The 27,896-nt window shown below is 35.5% G+C and overlaps 1 protein-coding gene across 6 annotated transcripts in view; it reads right to left on the bottom strand.

Moving 5' to 3' along the window:
* The window catches only part of FASTKD1 (FAST kinase domains 1), a 62,136-nt gene that overhangs the window by 22,108 nt on the left and 12,132 nt on the right, over nucleotides 1–27,896 (bottom strand). For 4 of the 6 annotated variants that reach the window (XM_036888069.2, XM_057503937.1, XM_057503935.1 and 1 more), the window contains exons 4-9: nucleotides 11,027–11,152; nucleotides 8,660–9,058; nucleotides 6,742–6,852; nucleotides 5,691–5,822; nucleotides 3,017–3,503; nucleotides 1,835–1,949 (exon numbers count right to left, since the gene is read on the bottom strand). In XM_036888069.2, the coding sequence (XP_036743964.2) occupies nucleotides 1,835–1,949; nucleotides 3,017–3,503; nucleotides 5,691–5,822; nucleotides 6,742–6,852; nucleotides 8,660–9,058; nucleotides 11,027–11,152 (1,370 nt within the window). The remainder of the gene's footprint in view (nucleotides 1–1,834; nucleotides 1,950–3,016; nucleotides 3,504–5,690; nucleotides 5,823–6,741; nucleotides 6,853–8,659; nucleotides 9,059–11,026; nucleotides 11,153–27,896) is intronic. The other 2 variants (XM_036888073.2, XM_057503938.1) reach the window with 2 other exon arrangements.

The raw sequence follows: 27,896 nt of genomic DNA, 5'->3' as shown, positions 1-27,896 counted from the left end.
TTTCAACCAGTTCGTGGTCAGATGACATCATCAGAGAGGTGGTCCCAGACCCCATTATGTAAAGTAGCACTGCATCCCACCCACACTGCTATGCTCCATCCTATACACATTCTTGAATACTTAGCATCACCTGATCTTATGTATTTGTGTACTCTTTATGCCAATGTCTCCCTACCGGAAAAAAAACTCTATGATGGTAGGGTCTGTTTTCTTTTCTCCTGTATCTCCAGTGACTGGAAGACTGACAATAGGTACTTGGTGAATGTTGACTGAAAAGGCAGTAACTTAACCGAGCCAGGTATTTCACATCTAAAGCTTCCACAATTAATACTGACAAGTAAAAGATGTGGGCCTGAAAAGAGAAGCCCCATAAATCCCTACTCCTTGAAGGACAAACAGTCCCAAATATAATTCTGGAACCAAAATAAAATTGAAAAGGAAAAAAAAAGTAACTTCCTTCCTCTGCTATCCTCACATACTGCTTCTGCCAAGACCAACAGCAGGAAGGGTATTTCTGTTCTACTCGTTTCCAGTACTGTAACACTACTTAGAGACACATAGTAATTAGCACAAGAACTGCAACCTTTCCAACAATTAATAAACATCTATTCAGGCCATGAGAAATATTTGCTTTCTTTAAAAGAAAGCACAAACTATTAAAATTTACAGAAACAATCCAGTATTATGTGTCTCTAGATGCGACAGAAACAAGTTAGCACATTACCTGAATCTGACCAAAGCTCTATACCTAACTTGTAGTTTATTAGAAATACAAGAGATGGAGAAGCAAGTTAAAAGAAGGCAATCAGACAAATCCGTAGTGTGGTACAGTGTACAAAAAAATGGGTCATCTATTTTATTAAAAATAAATATCTCTTTTAGTAAAAATAAATAGCAAGAAAAAAAGAGGGAGAAAGTAACATAAAAAAATCAACATTGGTTCCTTTAAAAAAAGTTACAAAAGACAATTTGGTGATAATTGGGAACATCTGATTATGGACTGTGTGGGTAGAAGATATTTGTTCATTTTCTTAAGTGTGACATTGGTATTGTGCTTATATAGGAGAATGTCCTTATAACCTGACGTTTTTAGGGCTGACACTTCATCATACACACATAAATACAGCAAATGTGGCAAAACATTAATCATTATTCAAAACCTAGATTGTGAATATATAGTATACAGATGTTGTTTATATTCTTCTTTCAATTTTTCTGTGTATTTGAAAACCCTGAAAACAAAAAGTTAAAAAACAAAACCTTTCCCCCAAGTCAATGTCAAGGAAAACAAAAACACCAGAGAATATTCTAGACTATAAGACACTAAAGGGATAACAACATAACACAATGAGTGAAACTTGGTTGGAGTCTGTGTCCAATAGAATGAGGGAAATTTAAGCATGGACTGTGTATTATTAGGGTATTATTAATTTTCTCGGGTGTGATGCCAGCATTGTGGTAACATAGGTTACTATTCTAAGGAGGTGTATACCCAAGTAATTAGGGGTGAAGGGCCTACAAGTTCCTTTAAAATAGCTCAGAAAAAAATAAGACAGCAAGAGAGACAAACAGTAAAGCAAAATATTATAAAACGTTAACAGTAACTGAATTCACCCAGTAAGTATATAGGTGCTCCTTACTTGACTCGTTCCATTTTTTCCTGTAAGTTTGACATGTTTCATAACAAAAGTTTCAAAAATGGATACAAACTTTTTTTTAAGGTGTAGAACTCATTGCTATTATGATTATCCTTTAATCAAGAGAGAGGTCTTCCAGCACGGCAGCAATATTCTCTAACCCACTCATTCAGTGTATCACCAAACAATATACCTACTTAAGTAAGAATGAAGGTATTGGATGCATGTTCCAAAAAATTCATCCCTTTGAGAAGGATCATAGTTCAAGGTGCTGAATGGAAGAATAATAGCAGAGATTGCAAAAGGATGGATCTGTATAAACAGAATAAAAAACAGAATAGTTTAAACTTCAGTAAAACAAGAAAAATTTTAACCTAATTATTATTTCAGGTAGAAATCTTTTTCTAATATGCTAATAGTTAAATGATCATGCCTATAGTTAAATGATAAATGTACTACTGCTGATACTTTTTTTCTACCCTGCTATAACCAATTTAAGCCCACCACTAATTTCTAGGAACTCCTAATGTTAATATAAAGAAAATCAATCTGATAATCTAAAACTTAATATTTTTAGATATGAAATCCTGTTCTAAAAGTCACTAGTCATTAAAGTGAATAGGAATTAGTATCAGTAATTTCCATATCAGTGTATTTAATAAACTCATCACATAATGTAATTAAGGAAGTTTCTCAGTTTACAACCATCAGAATTTATTTTTCTTTCACTTGTTCATTTTCATTTCATTATTCACTCATTCATCTAAAACATAATGATTGCCAGGCAATATGCTAAGTAAATAAGACTAATTTGTGAGAAATACTGTCTCTTAAATAAAAGCCTTCTTCTGATACAGATTTTAAGTAAGCTACTTCTCACATAATCCAAAGGCAGCATTTTACAAGTAAATTCCAGGAATAAATCTGTAAAACACACTGACAATTTAAGAATACTAAAGCCATTGGATACCTCTTATTTTTCTTTTTTCACACTTACCTCACACTTTTGAATGTAGTTGTTTTTAAATAGTAAAAGCAGTATCACAGGATTATAGAAAATAATAAAAAAAGGAAAACAAAAAATCATTCATACTCTACTATCCTAATACAATTAGTATTAAGTATTTTCTTCTAGACAATGAATTTTGACTATTGATCTTAACAATATTGTAATAAACAAAACCATGGCTGCTAATCTTCCCAAATCTAAACTGCTGGAGGAGGAGGCTTTAGGGGAGAACAAGAAATTGCTGAACATAAAGTAGAGTTTAATTTTTAAAGTTCAAATTCCAACCGAGTTCTCGGAGTACTTATGACAAACATTTATGCTCTAGAAGTTGACAGCTATGTAAAACTAATGTATGACATCTCACTTTCACCTTTTCAATCTGTTGAACAACCACTGAGGCTATCTTATCAAGTAGCGAAGTACTGAGGTAGTTGGTTCTAGACACAAAAGATGCAATCCCTGCAACATTTATGTAATTAATTTCACCCATCAAACGATGTAAAGTAGCAACTGTCTCTTCAAGAAGTGACTCAGCAAACCAGTCTCCCTTTAAAGATTTAAGTTCCTGACATAACAGATTCAAATTGTTGCATTTTTGTAGTCTCTGATGACCATAGTGATCTAATCTTTGAAGTAGTTTCAGTTGTTTCACAGTAGTACTATCCAGATACATCTGATCACCCTGAATCCATCGTAAAACAGATGTGGCCAAACCATTCAGGTCACTTAGGTCACAATGTGGTGAAACTGCTTCAATTTGAGATATCCCCACTTCATCTAGGTGAGGAGATGGAAGCATGGAAATAGCACAGACCAGAATGGAAATCTCACTGGGTATGACACTAGTTTTCAGATAACTATAAAGGAAGGGGGAGAAAGTGAAAAAAACAAAATCAATACATCAGCAACAAAAAACAAAATACACATAGTTATTAAATTAAACATAGAATTATTTTAATAGATGTGGTAAGCTTAAAATATAAGTTGGATAAATTCAAAGATGATAGGGCCATAAAGGGTTCCTAAGGGAAGCCTAAGATGTTCTAAGACACAGCCCAAATTTTTTTATGCAAAAATAAAACCCCAACAAACAAATATCAGTGTCAGAACAATGTTTTCAATGTAGCTAGAAACAGAATTTGGGCTGAATCTCTGATATGACCTGTCAGGCCCTGCCATACAGTGATCACTCAGTTAACATGGATTCCTCTCTCACCTCTGCTATATAGGAAGTTTAACCTCAGAAACAAAACAAAACAAAAAAGCAAGAAACAGAAAACAGAACATACAGTTGGTCCCATTCTCTACTCCTCCTTTCCCAAAGCCCTATGGTAACAGTTCCACCCCCAAGGTTAAGGGTCCCACCACCTTAGCAGTTGCTAAAATCCAAATAAAAAATTGGGAACTTTTAAACAATATTTTGGTTTAGAAATACTAGAAAAAAAAATCAGATCTAAATTTAAACAGTTACATTTTGAAATATTAAGTTAGCATATTAAACTAATCATAATATTCAATTCAAGCAAGGGTGTACTGATACAAGCATTCTCATTCACTATGAGTAAACTTAAAAGGTTCTTGTAACCTTTCTGGAAAATAATTTAGCAATATGGCATAAGAACTCTAAAAGTAATTATATCATTTGACATGGTCAATTCCTGTCTAGGAAAGTAGCCTATGAAAATAACCTAAAATGCAGGAAAAGATTTGTTATATTATATTATTTATTATATTTTTAATGAAACTAAAATTTGAACACAATCTAAGTACCCAATGAGGGTAACACTTAAGTGAATCGTAGTGGAATCATATGATGGATAATATCCAGTCATTAAAAAGATTTACAAATAGTTCTACATGATGTGGGAAAATGCTGATAAATAGAGAAATTAAAGAGTACAAAATTATATGTTCATGATTCTCAACTTGAAAGAAAAAAATTATATATATACATGCATAAATACAAACCACAAATTAATAAACCAAATTGTTGACTGTGGATGAATGGGTTTATGAATGATTTTCTTAACACTTTTTCCTATTTTCCAAAATTCTCAAAATTACTTTTATGAAATATTTGTCTGACACAAAATACATACTCAATTAGTACTAAATGAATATTTTATGCTTATAACCACAAAAAATGAATACACCATTTTGTATAAAGGAAATCCCCAAAAAGCTGTATCTGTTTGCAGAACTGACCCGAGATATAACTCTCAATATTTTCCAATTTTCTGGTACTTGTCTAAAAATAAACCCCCTAACGGACACAATCTCTCCAACCTTCACTTGATATTTTTCCTTGTATCACTTCCTCAAATTCCAAAACCTGCATGTGTGTGTGTTTACTTAGAATACCACCACAAACACAAACACACAAATACAACTAAAATTAGAAAATAAAAATATACCAAATGTTGGCAGGAACATGGAGCAATAGGAATGCTCACATTTCGTTGGTGGAAATATAAACTGGTACAAACACTTTAGAAAAACATTTAGTAGGATCTAGTGAAGATGATATGTATAACCTATGAGCCAACAATTACATTACTTGGTAAGTATCCACAGAAATGCATACATGTGTTTACTAAAAGATATGCAGAAGGATATTCATAACAGCACCACTTGTAACAGCCAAAACTGGAAATAAATCAAATGCCCATCCATTTGGATAAAAATTTCTGTTATAGTCTTACAAGAGAATACTAAATATAAGTGATCCCAAATGGACTTTTACCTTCCTCAGCAGCTCTAATCTTTTCATAGTTATTCTATTCCTCCAAGAAAGGAGAATGTCTTAGCTTTTACTGTCACTCATTAGGGAACTCATCACTCTATTGGCTTCATTTCAAAATATACCACTCATGAGCATTGGCAGAATAGGCATGGGGCACTGGCGAAATAAATGTCTTAACATTTTAAATAATAAGCTGCCCAATTCTTTCTCCAACAGTTAGAACAATTCTGTGCATAACTGAACAAACTAATATTGAGGGCAGATTATAAAAACTAAACAAACACTTCTATTTTAACCTTACCTAAGCAGTAATTCTCTAAGTTTTACAAAAAGCTCTTTACTGTGAAAATGTAGAAAAACCAATCCTCGAGTTATCTTCAATAACTCTACTGGTTTATAGTTATCCAAATGTTTAAGCAGAACTGAAGCAATTCTAAAAAGAATGAAAAACATGTATTATAACCAGTTTTTTCATTTATTTATTAAACATATACTGAGGAGCTCTTTCATGACAGACATGCTCTATGCTGCCAAAACAGCAATGAATGAGATAAAGTTTACTGTTTTTAAAGAACTGTCTCAAAAGGGCAACAGAAATGTAAACAATTAAAAAGAATAGTGCTACCAATGAAGTGTGAATGAAATAATGTTTAATTAATAGTAAAAGAAAGAAAAGCATTTAGTTTTACTTCCTAAGTAAAAATATCTCATGGAAGAGCCATCAAATTCCACATCTACCCCCAAAAAAATCTTTACCAAGAGTTACTAACAATTAGTAAAATGAATTTATTTTCTTCAATAAATCCACTGGCCCTCTAATGGAGATGCTTAAAATCAATGGGAAATAACTAAGAGGAACTAAGTTGGAAGAAATGGAGAGGAATATTTTTAAAAGGAACATATAATAGATAATGAAAAATTAAGTATATGAAATTTGAACTATGTATTTTTTCTTCTTAAATCTCAAGTTAACAAAAAGAGCCAATATATGTCAGTATGTGTTAACAACTGTGCTGTGAAACAATTCAACTTCACATAGATGTTAACTACTATGCAGAAATTTATCCTTTTGAGAAGTCAGTTTCTGCTCTTTCCTCTCCACTTCCCTAGATTACGATGGTCTGCTTGAGAATGACACTGATAGCAAATGAAATGAAAAATGCTATAAACAACTTAACAATCTCTATTTTGAAAAATAAACTATATAGATAATAAACAATGCGTTGTGTTAATTACTTATTTCTTCAAACCCAACAACCAGATTATAGAATATATAATGTGTCCTCAAAAAAAACCCCAGCTATGTGTGAATGATAACTAAACTTAACACCATGAATTTCAGGAAAGACTACTTTTCAATCAGACGTGAACTTCTGCTTTCCATCTCTTCCATTGCTCCCAATACTTGCAGGGCTTGCTGGCTGGTCAGTTCCTCTGACATCAGTAATATAGCTGATTTAAGTCTAGAAGCAAAGAAAAATATTTTTATGATGAAGAACTGATGATTAGCTTATAAAAAGCTTTTTAAAAAGAAAGTTCTTAGGTAATGAATACAAGAGAAATAATATAAACAAAAAGTGAATCCCATATATAATTCCAACTTTCTCCATACATAATTGGGGATAATATATTATTGAATAAAGAAAAATATATTACTTTCTTCAAAGCATTTAAAGCCTCGGCACAATAAAATCTTCAGCTACCTCTTACAAAATATAGACAAAATGTTCTTATTTTAAAATAAAGTAAGGTTACAATGGTTGTAAGATACAATGATTCAGTGAAATTACTCAGTAGTACAAAGGTAAAGAGCTGACAACTGATATTCTAACAATACCCAAATTTTAAAAATTGAGTAAGATCTCATCAAGAAGCCAACATACCTGCATACAAAGAGAAATCTTATATATTAAATACTTGCTGTAACACTATAAACTGAAAGTTTACAATGATCCCTTTTAAAACTATCCAAAGCAGCCCAATAATAAAGTATCTATATATAAACTGAGCCTTTCAGAGTAATTTAGAAAATATGCCCAAAACATGAAATCTGCAGAGAGCAGGATAAACTAATTTTCTATTCATCCTAGGTAGCTCTACACCATCCTCTCTACCAACCTTATGAAACATTTCAAACCCAGCTTCTCCTCAAAGCTTTTCCCAACTACTTAACGTCTTCATTTTTCTCTCATTTGTCTCCCCATAGCACTTACTATCTATACTACTAATTTGAGTACTCATTCGTAAATAATATTGCAGTGTTGTGGTATTTACATATTTCAATTATGTATTTCTGTTCTCCCAATTGGAACAGAAATTCCTTGAAGGCAGGAACCCAGTTAAATTAAACTTCCGTATTGCTTTAGCATATGAGATTTTAATAGCACTGGATCACCAAAAAAAAAAAAAAAAGATTCCAATAAAAGCTTTTTGAATAATCACCTTGTTCCCAACTTAATACACTCCTAAAATGTGCCCTTTAATTTCCTCATTTAATTCAAAGGACTCCTAAACATAAAACTCTCCATGAAGGTTTTGCTAGCAGAGTAATGATGTAGATACCTCTATTAACTAGCTCCTGGTACCTGTTAAATTCTTACAAGAACCTGTTATATTCTGCTTAAATGTATCTATTAATCATATTTATTTGCTCATAGCTACTCATTGTGTATTAAATAAGGAAAAATATATTGTTTTATATCCCAAATATTTCTATCTACATTAATATCTGGCAAAAATTTAAAGGACAGAGGACAGGCCAAATTCATTCAAACCCGACATGGAAACATGTATCAGTGCGCACAGTACATCCCTTTAATGATGAATGTGAAGACTACTATAGATAGTATAGTAGTCTATACTATAGTATATAGTGAAGTATATAGATATAGTGAAGACTACTATAATTCTGAATATTCCACACCCCATACTGGAGGTGAGGGAGTCTTATACCTCTATGTAAAGCCAGTCACATGGCTAGGGAGGGAGAATAGGAGAATTTGAATGGTGTTCTCTGCAGTGTTCTCCCTCATCCTTTTCTGTGTTGGCCATCACCCAGGGGTTATTGGCCCTCTTTCAGAACCCAGCAGAGACTAAGTTTGAGGTGTAAATTAAAGTAACAGAGAAAGAATCAAGAGCAGAACATAAGAGATTATTCTCCCTTCCACAGATGCACGGAAAAATTTGTGTGCCTTCCAGAACTGCAAGGAGATCTAAGATTAAAAGCACCATATAGTCTCAGTAAGAAAAAGCATTTTTAGCTGAACTTACTGCTTTTTTTCTTCAGGCCCTGCCATGGGTCCCAATGCTACAAACAATTTTACAAAGCTAGCAGGGTGATCAAATAGAGGAATCATTTCAGTTAGTCTCTTTTTAGCTATTATAATAAAGCCAAAACTATGAAACTGTAGAGAATTGTATAGACAAAGTATTTTACTGATGGACTCCAAATCAAGGTGGTTCACGTTTCTTAAAAACACTTCATTGCACTTTTCTAATAGTGGATAATAACTACATTTAATATTTCGAAGAAATTGTACTATTCTTTTTGCAACGTCGACCTGGGAAGAATCTATAGTATCAAAAAGTTGTTCTGTTTTGCTCACTAATTGTTCTTGAAAATGTTGTGATATTAAAGAAGATATGTTGACCATCAAAACAGACAAGGACCTGGAAATGGAAAAAGATACAAAGATTTTTACATTATATAGGAGTAGTGAACAATTCTAACATTAAATGATTAGATATGAAAGGAACTGGTAAAAATATAATGGGTTTTATGCCAAATTTTTCCTTTAAATATTACTGGGACCTGAACTTAGATATCCTAGTAATTAAACACCTTTAGACAAAAAAGCATTGAAATTGTATTTTTTATTGAGTATGTATAGTATCTCTTTCTATAGATTAACTGTTTTAAAGGAAATATTTCAGTGACATTTACTCAGAAATCATTTTGGACCAACAATCTATGAATGCAACATTAAAAGTCTCATTTTAATTTTTGGAAGTAGACTTTGCTTTGTTACTCCTTTCTCTGTGTGCCTGTAATTTACTAATAAAAATCTTGGCAAAATTCTCTCACTAATGAATGATTTCATATTTTTTAATGTTTCATGATAGACTTATATTAATAAACAACAGTAAGACAATACCAAACATGAGATACTATTTAATATTTCTGCACTCAGTAAATACTTCTAAGGAACATCAATCATTCTCTAGGCACTGGGAAAGATACCAAACTTACAAAGGTGAGGTCGCTGCTTTCAAAAGTCAGTTCTTACATTATACAAAGATCAGAAAACTACAAATATGAGAATGTACCTATAATGAATAGGGAATGCAAAATGGAAAAGACATTGAACAAACACTTGGGGATGATAATAAGAATCTACACAAGATACAAAAATATAAAACTATTTCAAACATTAGCATAGTGGGACTGTTTGTATTTTTTTTCCAAATTTCTTCAACCTTTTCAATAAAATTAACATTTTTTAAAACCCAGTTGAACACTTCACCTTCTCCAATTAAATGTTTAATGTTAGTGTTAGTTAATATTAATTAGTAACCTAACAGTACTATTTAGTCTAACCACAGAATCCCCTGGAATGACTTTTTAAATTCTGTATATATTTGTAATTTCAGTTTTGAGTGGAAAATGTCCAAAGACTTCATTAGATTCTCAAAGGGATCTATAAGAAATTTTTAAAGTTAAAAATATTTAATGATTTTTATTGTCTCAGCATTTATAAGCTAATTTAGTGTATGCACATGTGTGTGAAAATATTTACCATTTTAAACATGTTTAAGTCTACAGTAGTGGTATTAAGTACATTCACATTGTTGTGCAACCATCACCACCTGAAGAACTTTACCATCTTCTCAGAGTAAAACTCCTTACCCATTAAACAATAACTCCCCATTCTTCCCTTCCCCCAGCCCCTGGCAATAACCATTCTACTTTCTGTTTCTATGAATATGACTATTCTAGACACCTCACATAAGTGGAAACACATAATATCTGTCCCTTGTATCTAGGTTATTTCAGTTACCATAGTATCGTTAAGGTTCACCTGTGATGTAGCCTGTTTCAGAATTCCTTCCTTTTTAAGGCTGAATAATATTCCATTAGGTGTATATACCACATTTTGACTGTCCATTCATCTGTCAATGGACATTTAGGTTTGTTTCCACATTTTGGCTATTGTGACAAATGTTGCTATGAACACTGGTGTTTATGTTACAGACTGAATTATGTCCCCTCAAAAATTCATTATGTTAAAGCCCGAGCTCCAGACTATATTCTGAGATAGGACCTTCTGGGAGGTCATTAGGGTCATTAATTATTAAATGAGGTGATAAAAGTGGCAGGCAAAATTGTTAGCTTACAAATTAAGTAAAATCTCCAAAATTTCAGGACCTCAACAATATTGTGCTATGCTTTATATACTTTAATCTCTAACTCCCACAGCAACATTGCAAAGTAGATACTACCATCCCTGTTGCATAGATAAGAATAATGTATTTCCAAAAGATCAAAGTCACATAGCTACAAACTGGCAACTCTAAGTGTGAGTACATCCAAAACCCAGAATCGTTCCAGTACAACACAAGGACCCCAAATAAATTTACCTCAAGTCCTGTATGGTATCCAAGTTCCTTTTTACAATATCAGCGATTTTTCCCATTAATGGACTGAAATATAAATGTTGATGTGCTAGGCAAGAGGAAAATTTTGACAGCACATTAATATCAAACCTATTAAAGGAAATACACAAAGGAGATCATTACTCTTTACCTTCAGTTAAAACATACTATAGTCATAAAATAAAAAGCAATCAAAAGTACTATTACTAACAGAAAAGAAATTGTTCTAAAATGTTGATCATTATTATTAAAGCAACCCATGCTAACAGTTAAAAAGTCAGATACTATTGGAAGAGCTTTAAAAAGAGAAAAACACTCAAATTAATTTGAACCATTATTAATTTTCTGAGGTGACAGTTGTATAAAACAAATAGTAGTTGTAGTAACAACCAAGCAATGAAAAACTTCATAATTTTTCTACAGGAAAATGACCCAATTTTTTAAAAAATTAAATGGCAAGATGAAAGAAAGGAAAGGAGAGAACTGGCATAGATCTTCAAACACTCTGAACTTATTAAGACAAGAATAAGGGCGTTCAGAGCAGTACAATATGTAATAGCAAAAAACTGCAAATAAATCAAATGTCCATGAACAGTACAATGGCTATCACAGAATACCACACAGCAATAAAAAAGAATTACTCAATCATGCAAAACTTAGAGGAATCTTTGAAACATACTGAGAAAACAAAATTTATAACATTCCATTTCAATAAAACCAAAAGTAATTTACGGTGTGACAAGTCAAAATAATGATTACTCTTGCGGGGAAGGCATGACTGGAGAAAACATGTAGAGAATTTCTGGTGAATTAGTGATGTTCTATTTCTTTACCTTGGTGCTATTACACACAAGTGATCAAGTTGTACACTATGATTAGTGTAATTTCATATGATATACTTCAAACAAATGTTTACTTACAAAAAAACTTGAGATAAAGCAACCAAATGTAATGTGTGAACCTTGTTTAGACAGTGATTTAATAAACAAAATCAAGGAAATTTGAATTTTCATGAGTACAATAATGGCATTGTTATTGTATGCATTTTTTTGGTATAATTGATATACAATTACATGAGCGACATTGTGGTTACTAGATTCCCCCCATTATCAAGTCCCCACCACATACTCCATTACAGTCACTGTACATCAGGGTAGTAAAATGCTATAGAGTCCCTACTTGTATTCTCTACGCTATACTGCCTTCCCTGTGTGCACCCCCCCACATTATGTGTGCTAATTGTAATGCCCCTTATTCCCTTTCTCCCTCCCTTCCACCCATCCCCACCCCCAGTCCCTTTCCCTTTGGCAACTGTTAGTCCTTCCTCGGATTGCGTGAGTCTGCTGCAGTTTTGCTCCTTCAGTTTTTGCTTTGTTCTTATGCTCCACAGATGAGTGAAACCATTTAGTACTTGTCTTTCTCCGCCTGGCTTATGTCACTGAGCATAATAACCTCTAGCTTGATCCACGTTGTTGCAAATAGTATGATTTGTTTTCTTGTTATGGCTGAATAATATTCCACTGTGTACAGGTACCACATCTTTATCCATTCACCTATTGATGCATACTTAGGTTGCTTCCATTTCTTGGCTATTGTAAATGGTGCTGTGATAAACATAGGGGTGCATATGTCTTTTTCAAACTGGGCTCCTGCATTCTTAGGGTAAATTCCTAGGAGTGGAATTCCGGGTTCAAATGGTATTTCTATTTTTAGTGTTTTGAGGAACCTCCATACTGCTTTCCACAATAGTTGAACTAGTTTACATTTCCACCAGCAGTGTAGGAGGGTTCCCCTTTCTCCACATCCTCGCCAGCATTTGTTGTTCCTAGTCATTTCGATGTAGGCCATTCTAACAGGTATGAGAGGATATCTCATTGTGGTTTTAATTTGCATTTCTCTGATGACTAGTGATGTGGAGCATCTTTTCATGTCTGTTGGCCATCTGAATTTCTTCTTTGGAGAACTGTCTGTTCATATCTCCTGCCCATTTTTTAATAGGGTTATTTGCATTTTGGGTGTTGAGGTGTATGAGTTCTTTATATATTTTGGATGTTAACAACTTGTTGGATCGTCATTTACAAATATATTCTCCTATACTGTAGGATGCCTTTCTGTTCTGCTGATAGTGTCCTTTACTGTACAGAAGCTTTTTAGCATGATGTAGTCCCATTTGTTCATTTTTGCTTTTGTTTCCCTTGCCTGAGGAGATGCGTTCAGGAAAAAGTTGCCCATGTTTACATTCAAGAGATTTTTCCCTTTGTTTTCTTCTATGAGTTTTATGGTTTCATGGCTTACATTCAGGTCTTCGATCTATTTTGAGTTTACTTTTGTGTATGGGGTTAGACAATAATCCAGTTTCATTCTCTTGCATGTAGCTGTCCAGTTTTCCCAACACCAGCTGTTGAAGAGGTTGTCATTTCCCCACTGTATATCCATGACTCCTATATCGTATATCAATTGACCATATATGGTTGGGTTTATATCTGAGCTCTCTAGTCTGTTCCACTGGTCAGTGGGTCTGTTCTTGTGCCAGTACCAAATTACCAAATTGTCTTATTTACTGTGGCTTTGTAGTAGAGCTTGAAGTCAGGGAGCGTAATCTGCCCCCCAGCCCCCACTTTATTCTTCCTACGCAGGATTGCTATGGCTATTCGGGGTCTTCTGTGGTTCCATATGAATTTTAGAACTATTTGCTCTAGTTCGTTAAAGTTGCTGTTGGTATTTTGCTAGGAATTGCATTGAATCTGTAGATGGCTTTAGGCAGGATGGCCATTTTGACAATATTAATTCTTCCTATCAACGAACATGGGATGTGTTTCCATTTACTGGTATCTTCTTTAATTGCTCTCATGAGTGTCTTGTATTTTTCAGAGTATTGGTCTTTAACTTCCTTTGTTAGGTTTATTCCTAGGTATTTTATTCATTTTGATGCAATTGTGAGTGGAATTGTTCTCCTGATATCTCTTTCTACTAGTTCATTGTTAGTGTACAGGAATGGAACAGATTTCTGTGTATTAATTTTGTATCCCACAACTTTGCTCATTTCAGATATTAGATCTAGTAATTTTAGAGTGGATTCATCAGGGTTTTTATGTACAATATCATGTCATCTGCAAACAGGGACAGTTTAACTTCTTCCTTGCCAATCTGGATGCCTTTTATTTCTTTGTGTTCTCTGTTTGCCATGGCTAGGACCTCCAGAAATATGTTGAATAAAAGTGGGGAGAGTGGGCATCCTTGCCTTCTTTCCGATCTTAAAGGAAAAACTTTTAGCTTCTCCGTTAAGTTAGATGTTGGCTGTGTGTTTGTCATATATGGCCTTGATTATGTTGAGGTACTTGCCCTCTACACCCATTTTGTTGAGAGAGTTTTTATCATGCATGGATGTTGAATTTTGTTGAATGCTTTTTCAGCATCTATGGAGATGATCATGTGGTTTTTGTCTTTCTTTTTGTTGATGTGGTGGATGATGTTGATGGATTTCCTAATATTGTACCATCCTTGCATTCCTGGAATAAATTCTACTTGATCATGATGGATGATCTTTTTGATGTATTTTTGAACTCAGTTTGCTAATATTTTGTTGAGTATTTTTGCATCTATATTCATCAGGGATACTGGTCTGTAATTTTCTTTTTTTTGTGGTGTCTTTGCCTGGTTTTGGTATTACAGTGATGTTGGCCTCACAGAATGAGTTTCAGAGTATTCCCACCTCTTTTTTTTAGGTGATTCCCACCTACTTTTAGGAAAACTTACAAGGAGGGTGGGTATTAGGTTTTCACTAAATATTTGATAAAATTCAGCAGTGAAACCATCTGGTCTAGGGATTTTGTTCTTAGGAAGTTTTCTAATTACCAAGTCAATTTCCTTCCTGGTAATTGGCCTATTCAGATTTTCTCTTTCTTCCTGGGTAAGCCTTGGAAGGTTTTATTTTTCTAGAAAGTTGTCCATTTCTACTACGTTTCCAGTTTTCTAGCATACATATTTTCATAGTATTCTCTCATAATTCCCTGAATTTCTGTGGTGTCCATAGTGATTTTTCCTTTCTCATTTCTGAATCTCTTTGTGTGTGCAGACTTTTTTCTTGATGAGTCTGGATAGGGGATTATCTATTTTGTTTATTTTCCTGAAGAACCAGCTCCTGCTTTCATTGATTCTTTCAATTGTTTTATTCTTCTTGATTTTATTTCTGCTCTAATCTTTATTATGTCCCTCCTTCTACTGACTTTGGGCCTCATTTGTTCCTCTTTTTTCCAGTTCCGTAAATTGTGAGTTTAGAATGGTCATTTGGGATTGTTCTTCTTTTGTGACATAGGCCTATATGTCACATATTAGCACAGCCGTCACTGCGTCCCACAGATTTTGCAGTGTTGACTTATTTTTGTCATTTGTCTCCATATATTGCTTGATCTCTCTTTTTAGTTGGTCAGTGATCCATTGATTATTTAGGAGAATGTTATTAAACCTCCATGTGTTCTTGGGCTTTTTCATTTTCTTTGTGTAATTGATTTCTAGTTTCATACCTTTGTGATCTGAGAAGCTGGTTGATACAATTTCAAACATTTTGAGTTTACTCAGGCTCTTTTTGTGGCCTAGTATATAATCTATTCTTGAAAATGTCCCATGTGCACTTGAGAAGAATGTGTATCCTGCTGCTTCTGGATGAAGTGTTCTGTACATGTCCATTAGGTCCATCTTTTCTAATATGTTGTTCAGTGCTTCTGTCTCTTTACTTATTTTCTGTCTGATAGATCTGGCCTTTGGAGTGAGTGGTGTGTTGAAGTCTCCTAAAATGAATGCATTGCATTCTATTTCCCCTTTAATTTTGTTAGTATTTGTATTATATATGTAGGTGATCCTGTGTTGGGTGCATAGATATTTATAATAGTTATATCCACTTGTTGGACTGACCCTTTTATCATTATGTTATGTCCTTCTTTGTCCCTTGTTACTTTCTTTGTTTTGAAGTCTATTTTGTCTGATACAAGTAATGCAACTCCTGCTTTTTTTCTCCTTATTAATTGCATGAAATATCTTTTTCCATACCTTCACTTTTAGTCTGTGTATGTCTTTGGGTTTAAAGTGAGTCTCTTGTAGGCAGCATATAGATGGCTCATGTTTTTTTATCCATTCAGTGACTCTATGTCTTTTGATTGGTGCATTCAGACCATTTACATTTAGGGTGATTATTGATACGTACTTATTACCATTGCAGGCTTTAGATTCATGGTTACCAAAGGTTCAAGAGTAATTCCCATACTATCTAACAGTCTAATTTAACTCACTTAGTATGCTTTACCAACACAACCTAAAGAGTTTTTTTTCCTTCCTTTTTCTTCCTCCTCCATTCTTTATATATTAGATATCATACTCTGTACTCTTTTTCTATCCCTTGACTGACTTGGGGATAGTTGATTTGATTTTGCATCTGCTTAGTAATTAATTGTTCTATTCTGCTGTGGTTTTATTTTCTCTGGTGATAGCCATTTAGCCTAAGGAATACTTCCATCTATAGCAGTCCTTCCAAAATGCACTGTAGAGGTGGTTTGTGAGAGGTAAATTATCTCAGCTATTATCTGAAAATTGTTTAATCCCTCCTTCAAATTTAAATGATAACCTTACCAGGTAAGAGTTTTCTTGGTTCAAGGCCTTTGTTTTCATTGCATTAAATATATCATGCCAATCCCTTATGACCTGTAATTTTTCTGTTGAGAAATATGATGATAGCCTGATGGGTTTTCCTTAGTATGTGATCTTTTTTCTCTCTCTAGCTGCTTTTAAAACTCTGTCCTTATCCTTGAACTTTGCCATTTTAATTATTATATGTCTTGGTGTTGTCTTCCTTGGGTCCCTTGTGGTGGGAGATATGTGCACTTCCATGGCCTGAGAGACCATCTCCTTTCCCAGATTGGGGATGTTTTCAGCAATTACATCCTCAATGACACTTTATATCCCTTTGTCTCTCTTCCTCTTCTGGTACCCCTATAATGTGAACATTGTTCCATTTGGATTGGTCACACAGTTCTCTCAATATTCTTACATTCTTAGAGATCCTTTTTTCTCTCTGTGCCTCAGCTTCTTTGTATTCCTCTTCTCTAATTTCTATTCCATTTATTGTCTCTTCTACTACATCTAAACTGCTTTAAATCCTTCCATTGTATATTGTATTTCAGTTATGGAATTTCTTAATGATTGAATCTCTGTCCTAAATTTGCTCCTGAATTCTTGAATATTTTTCTGTACCTCCATAAGCATGTTTACGATTTTTATTTTAAACTCTCTATCAGGAATATCAGTGAGTTCAGTTTCATTTGGACCTTTTTCTGTGGTTTGTGAGATTTTGGTCTGAAGTATGATCCTGTGACATTTCATATTTCGATGTGGCACCCTCTAGTGCCCTGAAGCGCTAGTCTCTGGATTTGCTCAGTCCCTGGAGTGAGGTTGGGGCTTGCAGGGGAGTGGCACTGGTGCCTAGGGGGAGGAAACAGCTGTTTCCTGCTTCCTGGCTGTAGTGCCTGTGTGCAGTGTCAGAGCCAGTGGGCCGAGCACACAGGTATAAGCCTCTGTGCTTTGCGTCTGTAGCTATCATACACAAGGCCTCCCTCTGACTGGCCTATGGCCCACGCAGTGACTGCCAGTTTGCGAGCTGGTACCAGCAGGCCAGGAGGAATGTGCATCAGGTGCATATCACAGTAGGGGTCCTCAGAGCTGAGCAGGCAGCCAGGGTGATGGAGCGCCTGAAGATCCTCAAAGTTCCCAACCTGCTGGGCAGAGTGCACCCAGACAACCTTGTCCACTTATCCCTTTTCCTGTGCAATCCCCACCCCTTCAGCAGCCCTCTCCCTGCTAGAAATCATCTCAGACCGCCTGCCTTTCCATTGGCCCAGAGCAGCCAGATGTGGATCCCTGTCCTCCACAAACAGCTGGAATCTCAGTCTCTCAAGTATTCCGCTGTCTTAGCTTTCCTATGCCACTAATCTCCAAAGCACTATGCAATGCAGGTTTGTGTTCCAAAGCAGATCTCCAGGACTCGGTGTTCAGTAGTCCTAGGCTAGCCTAGCTGGGGTGGGGGAAGGGCTTGGGTCTCGCGGATCAAGGCTTTTGTACGTTACCCTGTTTCTGAGGTCTGCTCAGTTCTCCAGGTGTATGCAGTTTGGTGAAGACTTCTTTCCTTTTCCTCTTTTATGATTAGTTGTATTAACTATATTTTGGGAGGAGTTCTCTGTCTCACCACTCACACCACCATTGTGAATTGATCCATTTGTATTTTTTTTAAAAGAGTGCTGTCTCAGAAATACATAATGAGGTATTTATAGATGATACGATAAAACACATTGAACTTTACTGTGGGGGAGGGAGGGAATGGGAGATAATCTAGATAAAAGAAGACTGTTCTAGGTTGGTAACTATTGAAGCAGGATCATGGGGACATGGGAGTGTATTATACTAGTCTATTTCTGTGAATGTTTAAAATTTCCAACAATAAAAATTTTTAATTTAAAATTTTATTTTCAAATATATGCTAACTATCCTTGCTATATGATCCATTATGTAGTGCTTATCCATAATAATCTATCCTATTCGACTGACTACAAATTATATTTATATGAATTCATAAATCTTTTTGCAAAATCACTGATTAGTAGCAATTGTAACATCATTAGCCACAGAGACTATAAAAATAAGAAATTAATGCTAAATTTATGACATTCTCAGAAATTCTACATATGGAACACAAAAGAGTGATTTAATTTTTGTAACCGTATTATAAAAAATTGAAGTATGATAAAAAATACATATAGAACAAAGCCATTATCCTCTGAACAATTCTGAAATGAGGAAAAACAATGTCTGATTCACTACAACATACAATAGTGTATTTATAATTTAACTGATTAGCTAGTAGGAAAAAAGGCCATCTATTTTTACAAGGGATATGTTTAAGCTGCATATTACATATAATTGCTGCTTTGAAGGAAAAAATTTTCAGCTATTATCCAAAATTGCCCAATTTAATATCAAAGAGTCAGAAGTTCAGATTGCTGAAGAAAGGAGTAAGATTCTCCTTACTCTCAATAAAAGACAGTTACAGATAACAAGAGTGTAAAAGTGGAGAGGATGGAAGACAGATAATGAAGTTAACTAAAATCACAACTGAATAAAGAACTTTAGAATTTCTAAGCCCAGAGAACTATCCGGTATTGTTTAATTTAATTCAGCCAATATAACAAACATGTACAGAGATCGCCCATATATGACTACAATCTGTAAGAATTTATCATGGTTTATGCTTTAAGAGGAAACATGTTTTAAAAAGCATTATGGGAAAGCATAATAAAAAAGCCTATTCCAGATGGACCTAAAAGATATCTACACAACACTGTGTACAGAACAATGTACAGACACTCTATACAGACCAATGCATTCATTTTAGGAGACTTCAACACACCACTCACACCAAAGGACAGATCAACCAGGCAGAAAATAAGTAAGGAGACAGACACACTGAACAACACATTAGAACAGATGGACCTCATGGACATCTTCAGAACACTCCACCTAAAGCAGCAGGATACACATTCTTAACTGCACATGGAAATTTTGCAGAATATGTCATACACTAGGACACAAAAACAGCCTCAGTGAATTCACAAAGACTGAAATTGTACCAACCAACTTCTAAGACCAAAAAGTTATGAAACTAGAAATAAATTACACAAAGAAAATGAAAAAGCCCACAGACACATGAAGGCGTAACAACATGCTTTTAAATCAAAGCATCAATCACCAAATAAAAACAGAGGTCAACCAATATATGGAGATGAATGACAACAATAATGCAACACTGCAGAATCTCTGGGATGCAGCAAAGGCTGTGCTAAGAGGGAAATATATTGCAATACAGGCATACTTCAGGAAAGAAGAACATCACAAATGAATGGTCTAAACTCACAATTAATGAACCTAGAAAAAGAATTAATAAGGCCCACAGTCAGTAGAAGGGACAAAATAAAGATTAGAGCAGAAATAAATAAAATTGAGAATAACAAAATAGAAGTAATCAATGAAAGCAGGAGCTGGTTCTTTGAGAAAATAAACAAAATAGATAAACCCTAGCATATTTATCAAGAAAAAGTCTACAAACCTAAACAGAATCAGAAATGAGAAAGTAAAAGTCACTCCGGACAGCACAGAAACACAAAGAATTATTAGAGATTACAACGAAAATTATATGGTAACAAACTGGATAACCTAGAAGAAATGGACAACTTTCTAGAAAAGTACAACCTTCTGAGACTGACCCAAGAAGAAACAGAAAATCTGAATAGACCAATTATTAGCAACAAAATTGAATTGGTAATCAAAAATTACCTAAGAACAAAACGCCTAGACCAGATGGCTTCATGGCTGAATTATATCAAACATTTAATCTAATACCCATCCTCCTTAAAGTTTTCCAAAAAGCAGAAGAGGAAGGAATATTTCCAAACTCACTGTATGAAGTCAGCATCACCCTAATACCAAAACCAGGTAAAGATACCACAAAAAAGAAAACTACAGACCAATATCCCTGATTAACATAGATACAAAAATACTTAATAAAACATTAGCAAACCAAATTCAAAAACACATCAAAAAGATCGTCCATCATGATCAAGCAGGATTTATTCCAGGGATGCAAGGATGTACAGTATTAGAAAATTCATCAACATAATCCACCACATCAACAAAAAGGACAAAAGCCACATGATCATCTCCATAGATGCTGAAAAATCATTTGACAAATTTCAACATCCTTTCATGATAAAAACTCTCAACAAAATGGATACAGAGGGCAAGTACCTCAACATAAAAAAGGCCATATATGACAAATACACAGCCAAGATTATACTTAACAGCAAGAAGCTGAAAGCTTTTCCTTTAAGATAGGGAACAAGACAGGGATGCCTACTCTCTTCGCTTCTATTCAACGTAGTATTGGAGGTCCTAGCCACAGCAATCAGACAACACAAAGAAATAAAAGGCATCCAGATTGGCAAGGAAGAAGTTAAACTGTCTCTGTTTGCAGATGACATGATATTGTACATAAAAAACCCTAAAGAATCCACTCCAAAACTACTAGATCCAATATATGAATTCAGCAAAGTTGCAAGATACAAAATTAATTCACAGAAATCTGTTGCATTCCTATACACTAAAAATGACCTAGCAGAAAGAGAAATCAGGAAAACAATTCCATTCACAAATGCATCAAAAGGAATAAAAGACCTAGGAATAAACCTAACCAAGGAAGTGAAAGACCTATATCCTGAAAACTACAAGACATTCTTAAGAAAATGGAAATTCATCCCATGCTCTTGGGTAGGAAGAATTAATATTGTCAAAATGACCATCCTGCCTAAAGCAATCTACAGATTCAATACAATCCTTATCAATATACCAACAGCATTCTTCAACAAACTGGAACAAATAGTTCTAAAATTCATATGGAACCAAAAAAGACCCCGAATAGCCAAAGCAATCCTGAGAAGGAAATTTAAAGCAGGTGGGATCTCACATCCCAACTTCAAGCTCTACTACAAAGCCACAGTAATCAAGACAATTTGGTCCTGGCACAAGAACAGACCCAAAGACCAACGGAACAGACCAGAGAGCCCTGATATAAACCCAGCCATATATGGTCAATTAATATATGATAAAGGAGCCATGGACTTACAATGGGGAAATGACATCCTCTTTAACAATTGTATTGGCAATACTGGACAACTATATGCAAGAGAATGAAACTGGATTATTGTCTATCCACCTACAAAAAAGTAAACTTGAAATGGATCAAAGACCTGAATGTAAGTCATAAAACCATAAAACTCTTAGAAGATAACATAGGCAAAAATCTCCTGAATGTAAACATGCGCAACTTTTTTCTGAATGTATCCCCTCAAGGAAGGAAAACAAAAGCAAAAATGATTACATGGGACTACATCAAACTTAAAAGCTTCTGCACAGCAAAGGACAGCATCAACAGCACAAAAAGGCATCCTACAGTATGGGAGAATATATTTGTAAATGAAATATCTGACAAGGAGTTAACATCCAAAATATATAAAGAACTCATATGCCTCAACACCCAAAAAGCAAATAACCCCATTAAAAAATGGGTGGAGGATATGAACAGACAATTCTCCAAAGAAGAAATTCAGATGGCCAACAGGCACATGAAAAGATTCTCCATATCACTAATTATAAGGGAAATGAAAATAAAAACCACAATGAGATATCACCCATACCAGTTACAATGGCCAGTATCGAAAAGACTAAGAACAAGAAATGCTGGTGCGGTTGTGGAGAAAGCGGAACCCTCTTACACTGCTGGTAGGAATATAAGCTAATTCAACCATTGTGGAAAACATTATGGAAGTTCCTCAAAAAATTAAAAATAGAAATACCATTTGACCCGGGAATTCCACTCCTAGAAATTTACCCAAAGAATGTAATTTGTCAGATTCAAAAAGACATATGTACCCCTATGTTTATTTCAGCACTATTTACAATAGCTAAAATATGAAAGCAACCTACGTGTCCATCAGTAGATGAATGGATAAAGAAGATGTGGTACATATACACAATGGAATGCTACTCAGCCATGAGAAAGAAACAAATTTTATAATTTGCAACATCAATGGAGCTGGAGAATATTATGCTCAGTGAAATAAGCCAGGTGGAGAAAGACAAGTACCAAACGATTTCCCTCATTTGTGGAGTATAAGAATGAAGCAAAACAGAAGGAATAAAACAGCAACAGACTCACAGACTCCAAGGAGGAACTAGCAGTTATCAAAGGGGATGGGTAGTTGAGGGTGGTTTGGGCAGGGGGAAGAAACGGATTTAGGGGTATTATGATTGGCACACATGGTGTGGGGGGGATTCTGGGGTAAGACAGTGTAGCACAGAGAAGACAAATAGTGACTCTGTGGCATCTTACTACACTGATGGACAGTGACTGCAATGGGATGTGGGGGTGGACTTGATAATATGGGTGAATGTGGTAACACATTGCTTTTCATGTAAAACTTTCATAAGAGTGTATATCAATAATACATTAATAAAAAAAGACTAAAAGAAAAAGAAATAAAGGGAACATAAATGGACAAAAAAAACTGAGATTGAAACATAGGAAAAAGTCTCTTGAATATAAACATGAGCAATTTTTTCTTGAACGCATCTCCTCAGGCAAAGGAAACAAAAGCAAAAATGAATGAATGGGACTACACCAAGCTAAAAAGCTTCTGTACAGCAAAGGACACTATCAGCAGAACAAGGCATCCTACAGTATCGGACAATATACTTGTAAACAACATGTGCAACAAGGGGTTAACATCGAAAATATATAAAGAACTCACATGCCTCAAGATCCATTAAGCAAATAACCCAATTAAAAATGGACAGAAGATATGAACAGACAATTCCCCAAAGAAGAAATTCAGATGGCAAACAGGCACATGAAAAGATGCTCCACATCTCTAATTATCAGGGATATGCAAATTAAAACCACAATGAGATATTGCCTCACATCAGTTAGGATGACCAACATTGAAAAGTCTAGGAAAAACAAATGCTGGCAAGGATGGGGAGAAAGGGGAACCCTCCTACACTGCTGGTGGGAAGGTAAACTCATTCAACCATTGTGGAAAGCAATATGGAGGTCCTTAAAAAACTAAAAATAGAAATATCATTTGACCTGGGAATTTCACTCCTAGGAATTTACCCAAAGAAAATAAGATCTCAGATTCAAAAAGACATATGCACCCCTATGTTTACTACAGGACTATTTACAATAGCCAAGACATGGAAGCAACCTAAGTGTCCATCAGTAGGTGAATGGGTAAAGATGTGGTACATATACACAATGGAATACTATTCAGCCATAAGAAAACAAATCCTACCATTTGCAGTAATATGGATGCATGGTGTTAGAGGGTATTATGCTCAGTGAAATATGTCAGGCAGAGAGAGACAAATACCAAATCATTTCACTCATTTGTGGAGTATAACAATGAAGCAAAACTGAAGGACAAAACAGTAGCAGACTCACAGACTCAGTGAAGGGATAGCAGTTACCAAAGGAGAGGGTGGGTGGGAAGGGAGGGAGAAAGGGATTGAGGGGTATTATGATTAGTATACATGGTGTGGAGGGGATCATGGGGAGGACAGTGAAGCACAGTGAAGTAGTAACTCTGTGGCATCTTACTGCACTGATGGACAGGGACTGCAATCAGTTGTGTGAGGTGGCTTGATAATGTGGGTGAATGTAGTAACCACATTGTTTTTCACGTGAAACCTTCATAACAATAAGACCTTAATAAAAAAAAAAAAAGAAGCCTATTCCTCTGTCTACAAACACCATGTTTTTTCTTTACCTTAGCCTTTCCTTTCTGCCCTTGGTTTCTATCTGGTCTAGAAGAAGAGTTGTTCTGTGGGGTTTTTTTATATTGAAGTATAATTTAGGTACAATGTTAGTCTCACGTGCACAACATGATGATTCAATATTTGTATACATTGCAAAATTATCAGCCCAATAAGTCTAGTTATCCCCATCACCACATAGAGCTATATAATCTGCAATACAGTATTGACTTTAGTCACCATGTTGACTTTACATCCCCATGACTTAGCGATTTTATGACTGGAAATTTGTACTCCTTGACCACCTTCTCCCATTTAACCCACCCTCCTGTGCTCCCTGCCTTCTAGCAGCCACCAATTCTGTCATCTGCATATATGAGTTTTGTTTTGCTCAGTTTTTTCTTTTTTCTTTCCACATATAAATGAAATTACATATTTGTCTTACTCTGACTTGAGATTATTATGCTAATTTCACTGAGCACAATGCTAATTATTCACTTAGCATAATACCATCAAGATCTATCCATGTAGTCACAAATGGCAAGATTTCATTCTTTTTTATGGCTGAGTAATATTGCGTGTGTGTGTGTGTGTGTGTGTGTATAAAACACATCTTTATCCATTCATCCATCAATGGACACTTTGGTTGTTTCCATATCTTGGCTACTGTGAATAATGCTGTCATGAACAAAAAGGTGCATATTAATCTTTTCAAATTAAGTGTTTTCATTTTCTTTGAATAATACCCAGAAGTGGAACATCTGGATCATACAGTTCTACTTTTAGTTTTTTGAGAAACCTCCATACTCTTTTCCACAAGGGCTGTACCAACTTATTCCCACCCATAGTGCATTTGGGTTCCCTTTTCTCCACATCCTCACCAACACTTGTCATTTCTCTTTTTTCATAATGCCAATTCTGACAGGTGTGAGATGACATCTCATGGTTTTGGTTTGCATTTCCCTGATGGTTAGTCATGGTGAGCATCTTTTCATATGCTTATTGGCTCTTTGTAATTCTTTATAGAAATATGGGATTATTTTTCTTAACTTATCCTTCTGACAGTTCATTACTGGTGTTAGGTTAAAAAAAAAAAAACCTCTTTGTTGTATAGACTTTGTATCCTGTAACTTTACTGAATTCATTTATTAGTTCTAACAGTTTGTCAGTGAGGTCTTTACAGTTTTCTGTACATAAAACCATGTCATATGTAATTAGTGATAGCTTTACTTTGTTCTTTCCAATTTGGATGCCTTTCTTTTTTTTTTGCCAAATTGTTCAGGTTAGGACTATACTGAATAAAAGTGGTATGATTTGGCATCCCTGTCTTTCTCCTAACTTAAGGGAAAAGGTTTCAGTTTCTTACTGCTGAGTATGATGTTATTACCTCTGGGTTTGTCATATATAGCCTATATTTTCTTGTTGAAGTTTCAGTCCTTCTACACCCACTTTGTTGAGTTTTTAATCATAAATAGATGTTGAATTTTGTTAACTTTTCTGCATCTTTGAGATATCATGATTTCTATTATTCAGTCACTGTGATGTATCAGTGATTGAACTGTCATTGATTTGTGGATGTTGAGCTATCCTTGCAACCTTTGAATAAATCCCACTTGATTATGGGATATAATCTTTCTAATGTATTATTGAGTTCAGTTTGCTAATATTTTGTAAAGGATTTTTTCATCTGTGTTCTTCAGGGATATTGGCCTGTAATTTTTTTATGGTGCCTTTGTCTGGTTTTGTTATTGGGCTAATAGTGTCCTCATAAAGTGAGTCTAGAAGCGAGGGGGAGGAGCAAAGATGGCGGCGTGAGCAGGACAGTGGAAATCTCCCCCCAAAACATATATATTTTTGAAAATACAACAAATACAACTATTCCTAAAAGAGAGACCAGAAGATAGAGGACAACAGCAAGGCTACATCTAAAACTGCAAGAAACCAGTGCCTCATGAAGAGGGTAAGATACAAGCTGCAGCTCGGCAGGACCCGAGCAACATCCTTACTCCAGCTCCCCAGCAGGAGGAGAGGAGTCGGAGCAGAGAGGGAGAGGGAGCCCAGGACCGCTAAATACCCAGGCCCAGTCATCTGCACTGGGAGCACAGACATACAGTACGTGGTGTGCTGGATACTAGGGAAACGGGACAGTAAAATCGGCAAGCAGGTTCCCACAGCTGACGCCCCAGGGACAAAAGAAAAGCGAGTGCTTTTTGAAAGTCTTAAAGGGACAGGAGCCTCACAGCTGGACGGGAGCATGTGGGCACACTCAACCCAGCAGCTGGGAATCCCGGGGAACTCTGGGCGCCCTAACTTCCTGGGCAGCAGTGTAGCTCTGAGGCCCCTCACAGCAATAAACAGCCTCCCACCCGTTCCCCCTCGGGTGCGGGCCCACAATACCAGAGCAGCAGTCTGAAAGTGGCCATGACCACAGCAACCGCACGGAGCTTACTCCACAGTGGCCCGGGCAAGAATCAGAGACCCCATCTGCGTGCAGCTGCCGAGTACAAACAGCTAGGGGTTGCCGTTCTCCCAGGAAAGGAAGGCCATGAGCAAGTGGAAAGGGACGTGGTTCTCCCAGCTGGCACACACGTCAACTGCCCATGACTACCTCTATCGCCATGAAAAGGCAGAAGAATTTGATACAGACAAGAATAACCCAGACATCCTCCCCTGAGAGGGAAACTGGGGAGATACATTTAACCAATCTTCCTGAAAAAGAATTTAAAATAAAAGTCATAACCATGCTGATGGACTTACAGAGAAATATGCAAGAGCTAAGGAAGAAGAATACAGAAATAAAACAATCTCTGGAAGGACTTAAAAGTAGAATGGATGAGATGCAAGAGGCCATTACTGGAATAGAAATCAGAGAACAGGAATGCAGAGAAGCTAAAGCAGAGAGAGATAAATGGATCTCCAGGAATGAAAGAAAATTAAGAGAACTGTGTGACCAATCGAAATGGAAGAATATCTGCATTACAGGGGTACCAGAAGAAGAAGAGAGAGAAAAAGGGATAGAAAGTGTCTTTGAAGAAATAATTGCTGAAAACTTCCCAAAACTGGGGGAGGAAATAGTTGCTCAGACCACGGAAGCACACAGAACTCCCAACAGAAGGGACCAAAGGAGGACAATACCAAGACACATAATATTTAAAATGGCAAAGATCAAAGACAAGGACAGAGTATTAAAGGCAGCCAGAGAGAGAAAAAAGGTCACCTACAAAGGAAAACCCATCAGGCTATCATCAGACTTCTCAACAGAAACCTTACAGGCCAGAAGAAAATGGCATGATATATTTAATGCAATGAAACAGAAGGGCCTTGAACCAAGGATACTGTATCCAGCACGATTATCATTTAAATATGAAGGAGGCTTTAAACAATTCCCAGACAAGCAAAAGTTGATGGAATCTGCCTCACACAAACCACCACCTACAGGGTATTCTAGAGG

The sequence above is a fragment of the Manis pentadactyla genome, chromosome 6 (genome assembly GCF_030020395.1).
Source record: "Manis pentadactyla isolate mManPen7 chromosome 6, mManPen7.hap1, whole genome shotgun sequence".
NCBI classification, from domain to species: domain Eukaryota; kingdom Metazoa; phylum Chordata; class Mammalia; order Pholidota; family Manidae; genus Manis; species Manis pentadactyla.
The sequence above is the reverse complement of the archived record's forward strand: the minus strand, read 5'-3'. Positions and strand labels throughout refer to the sequence as shown.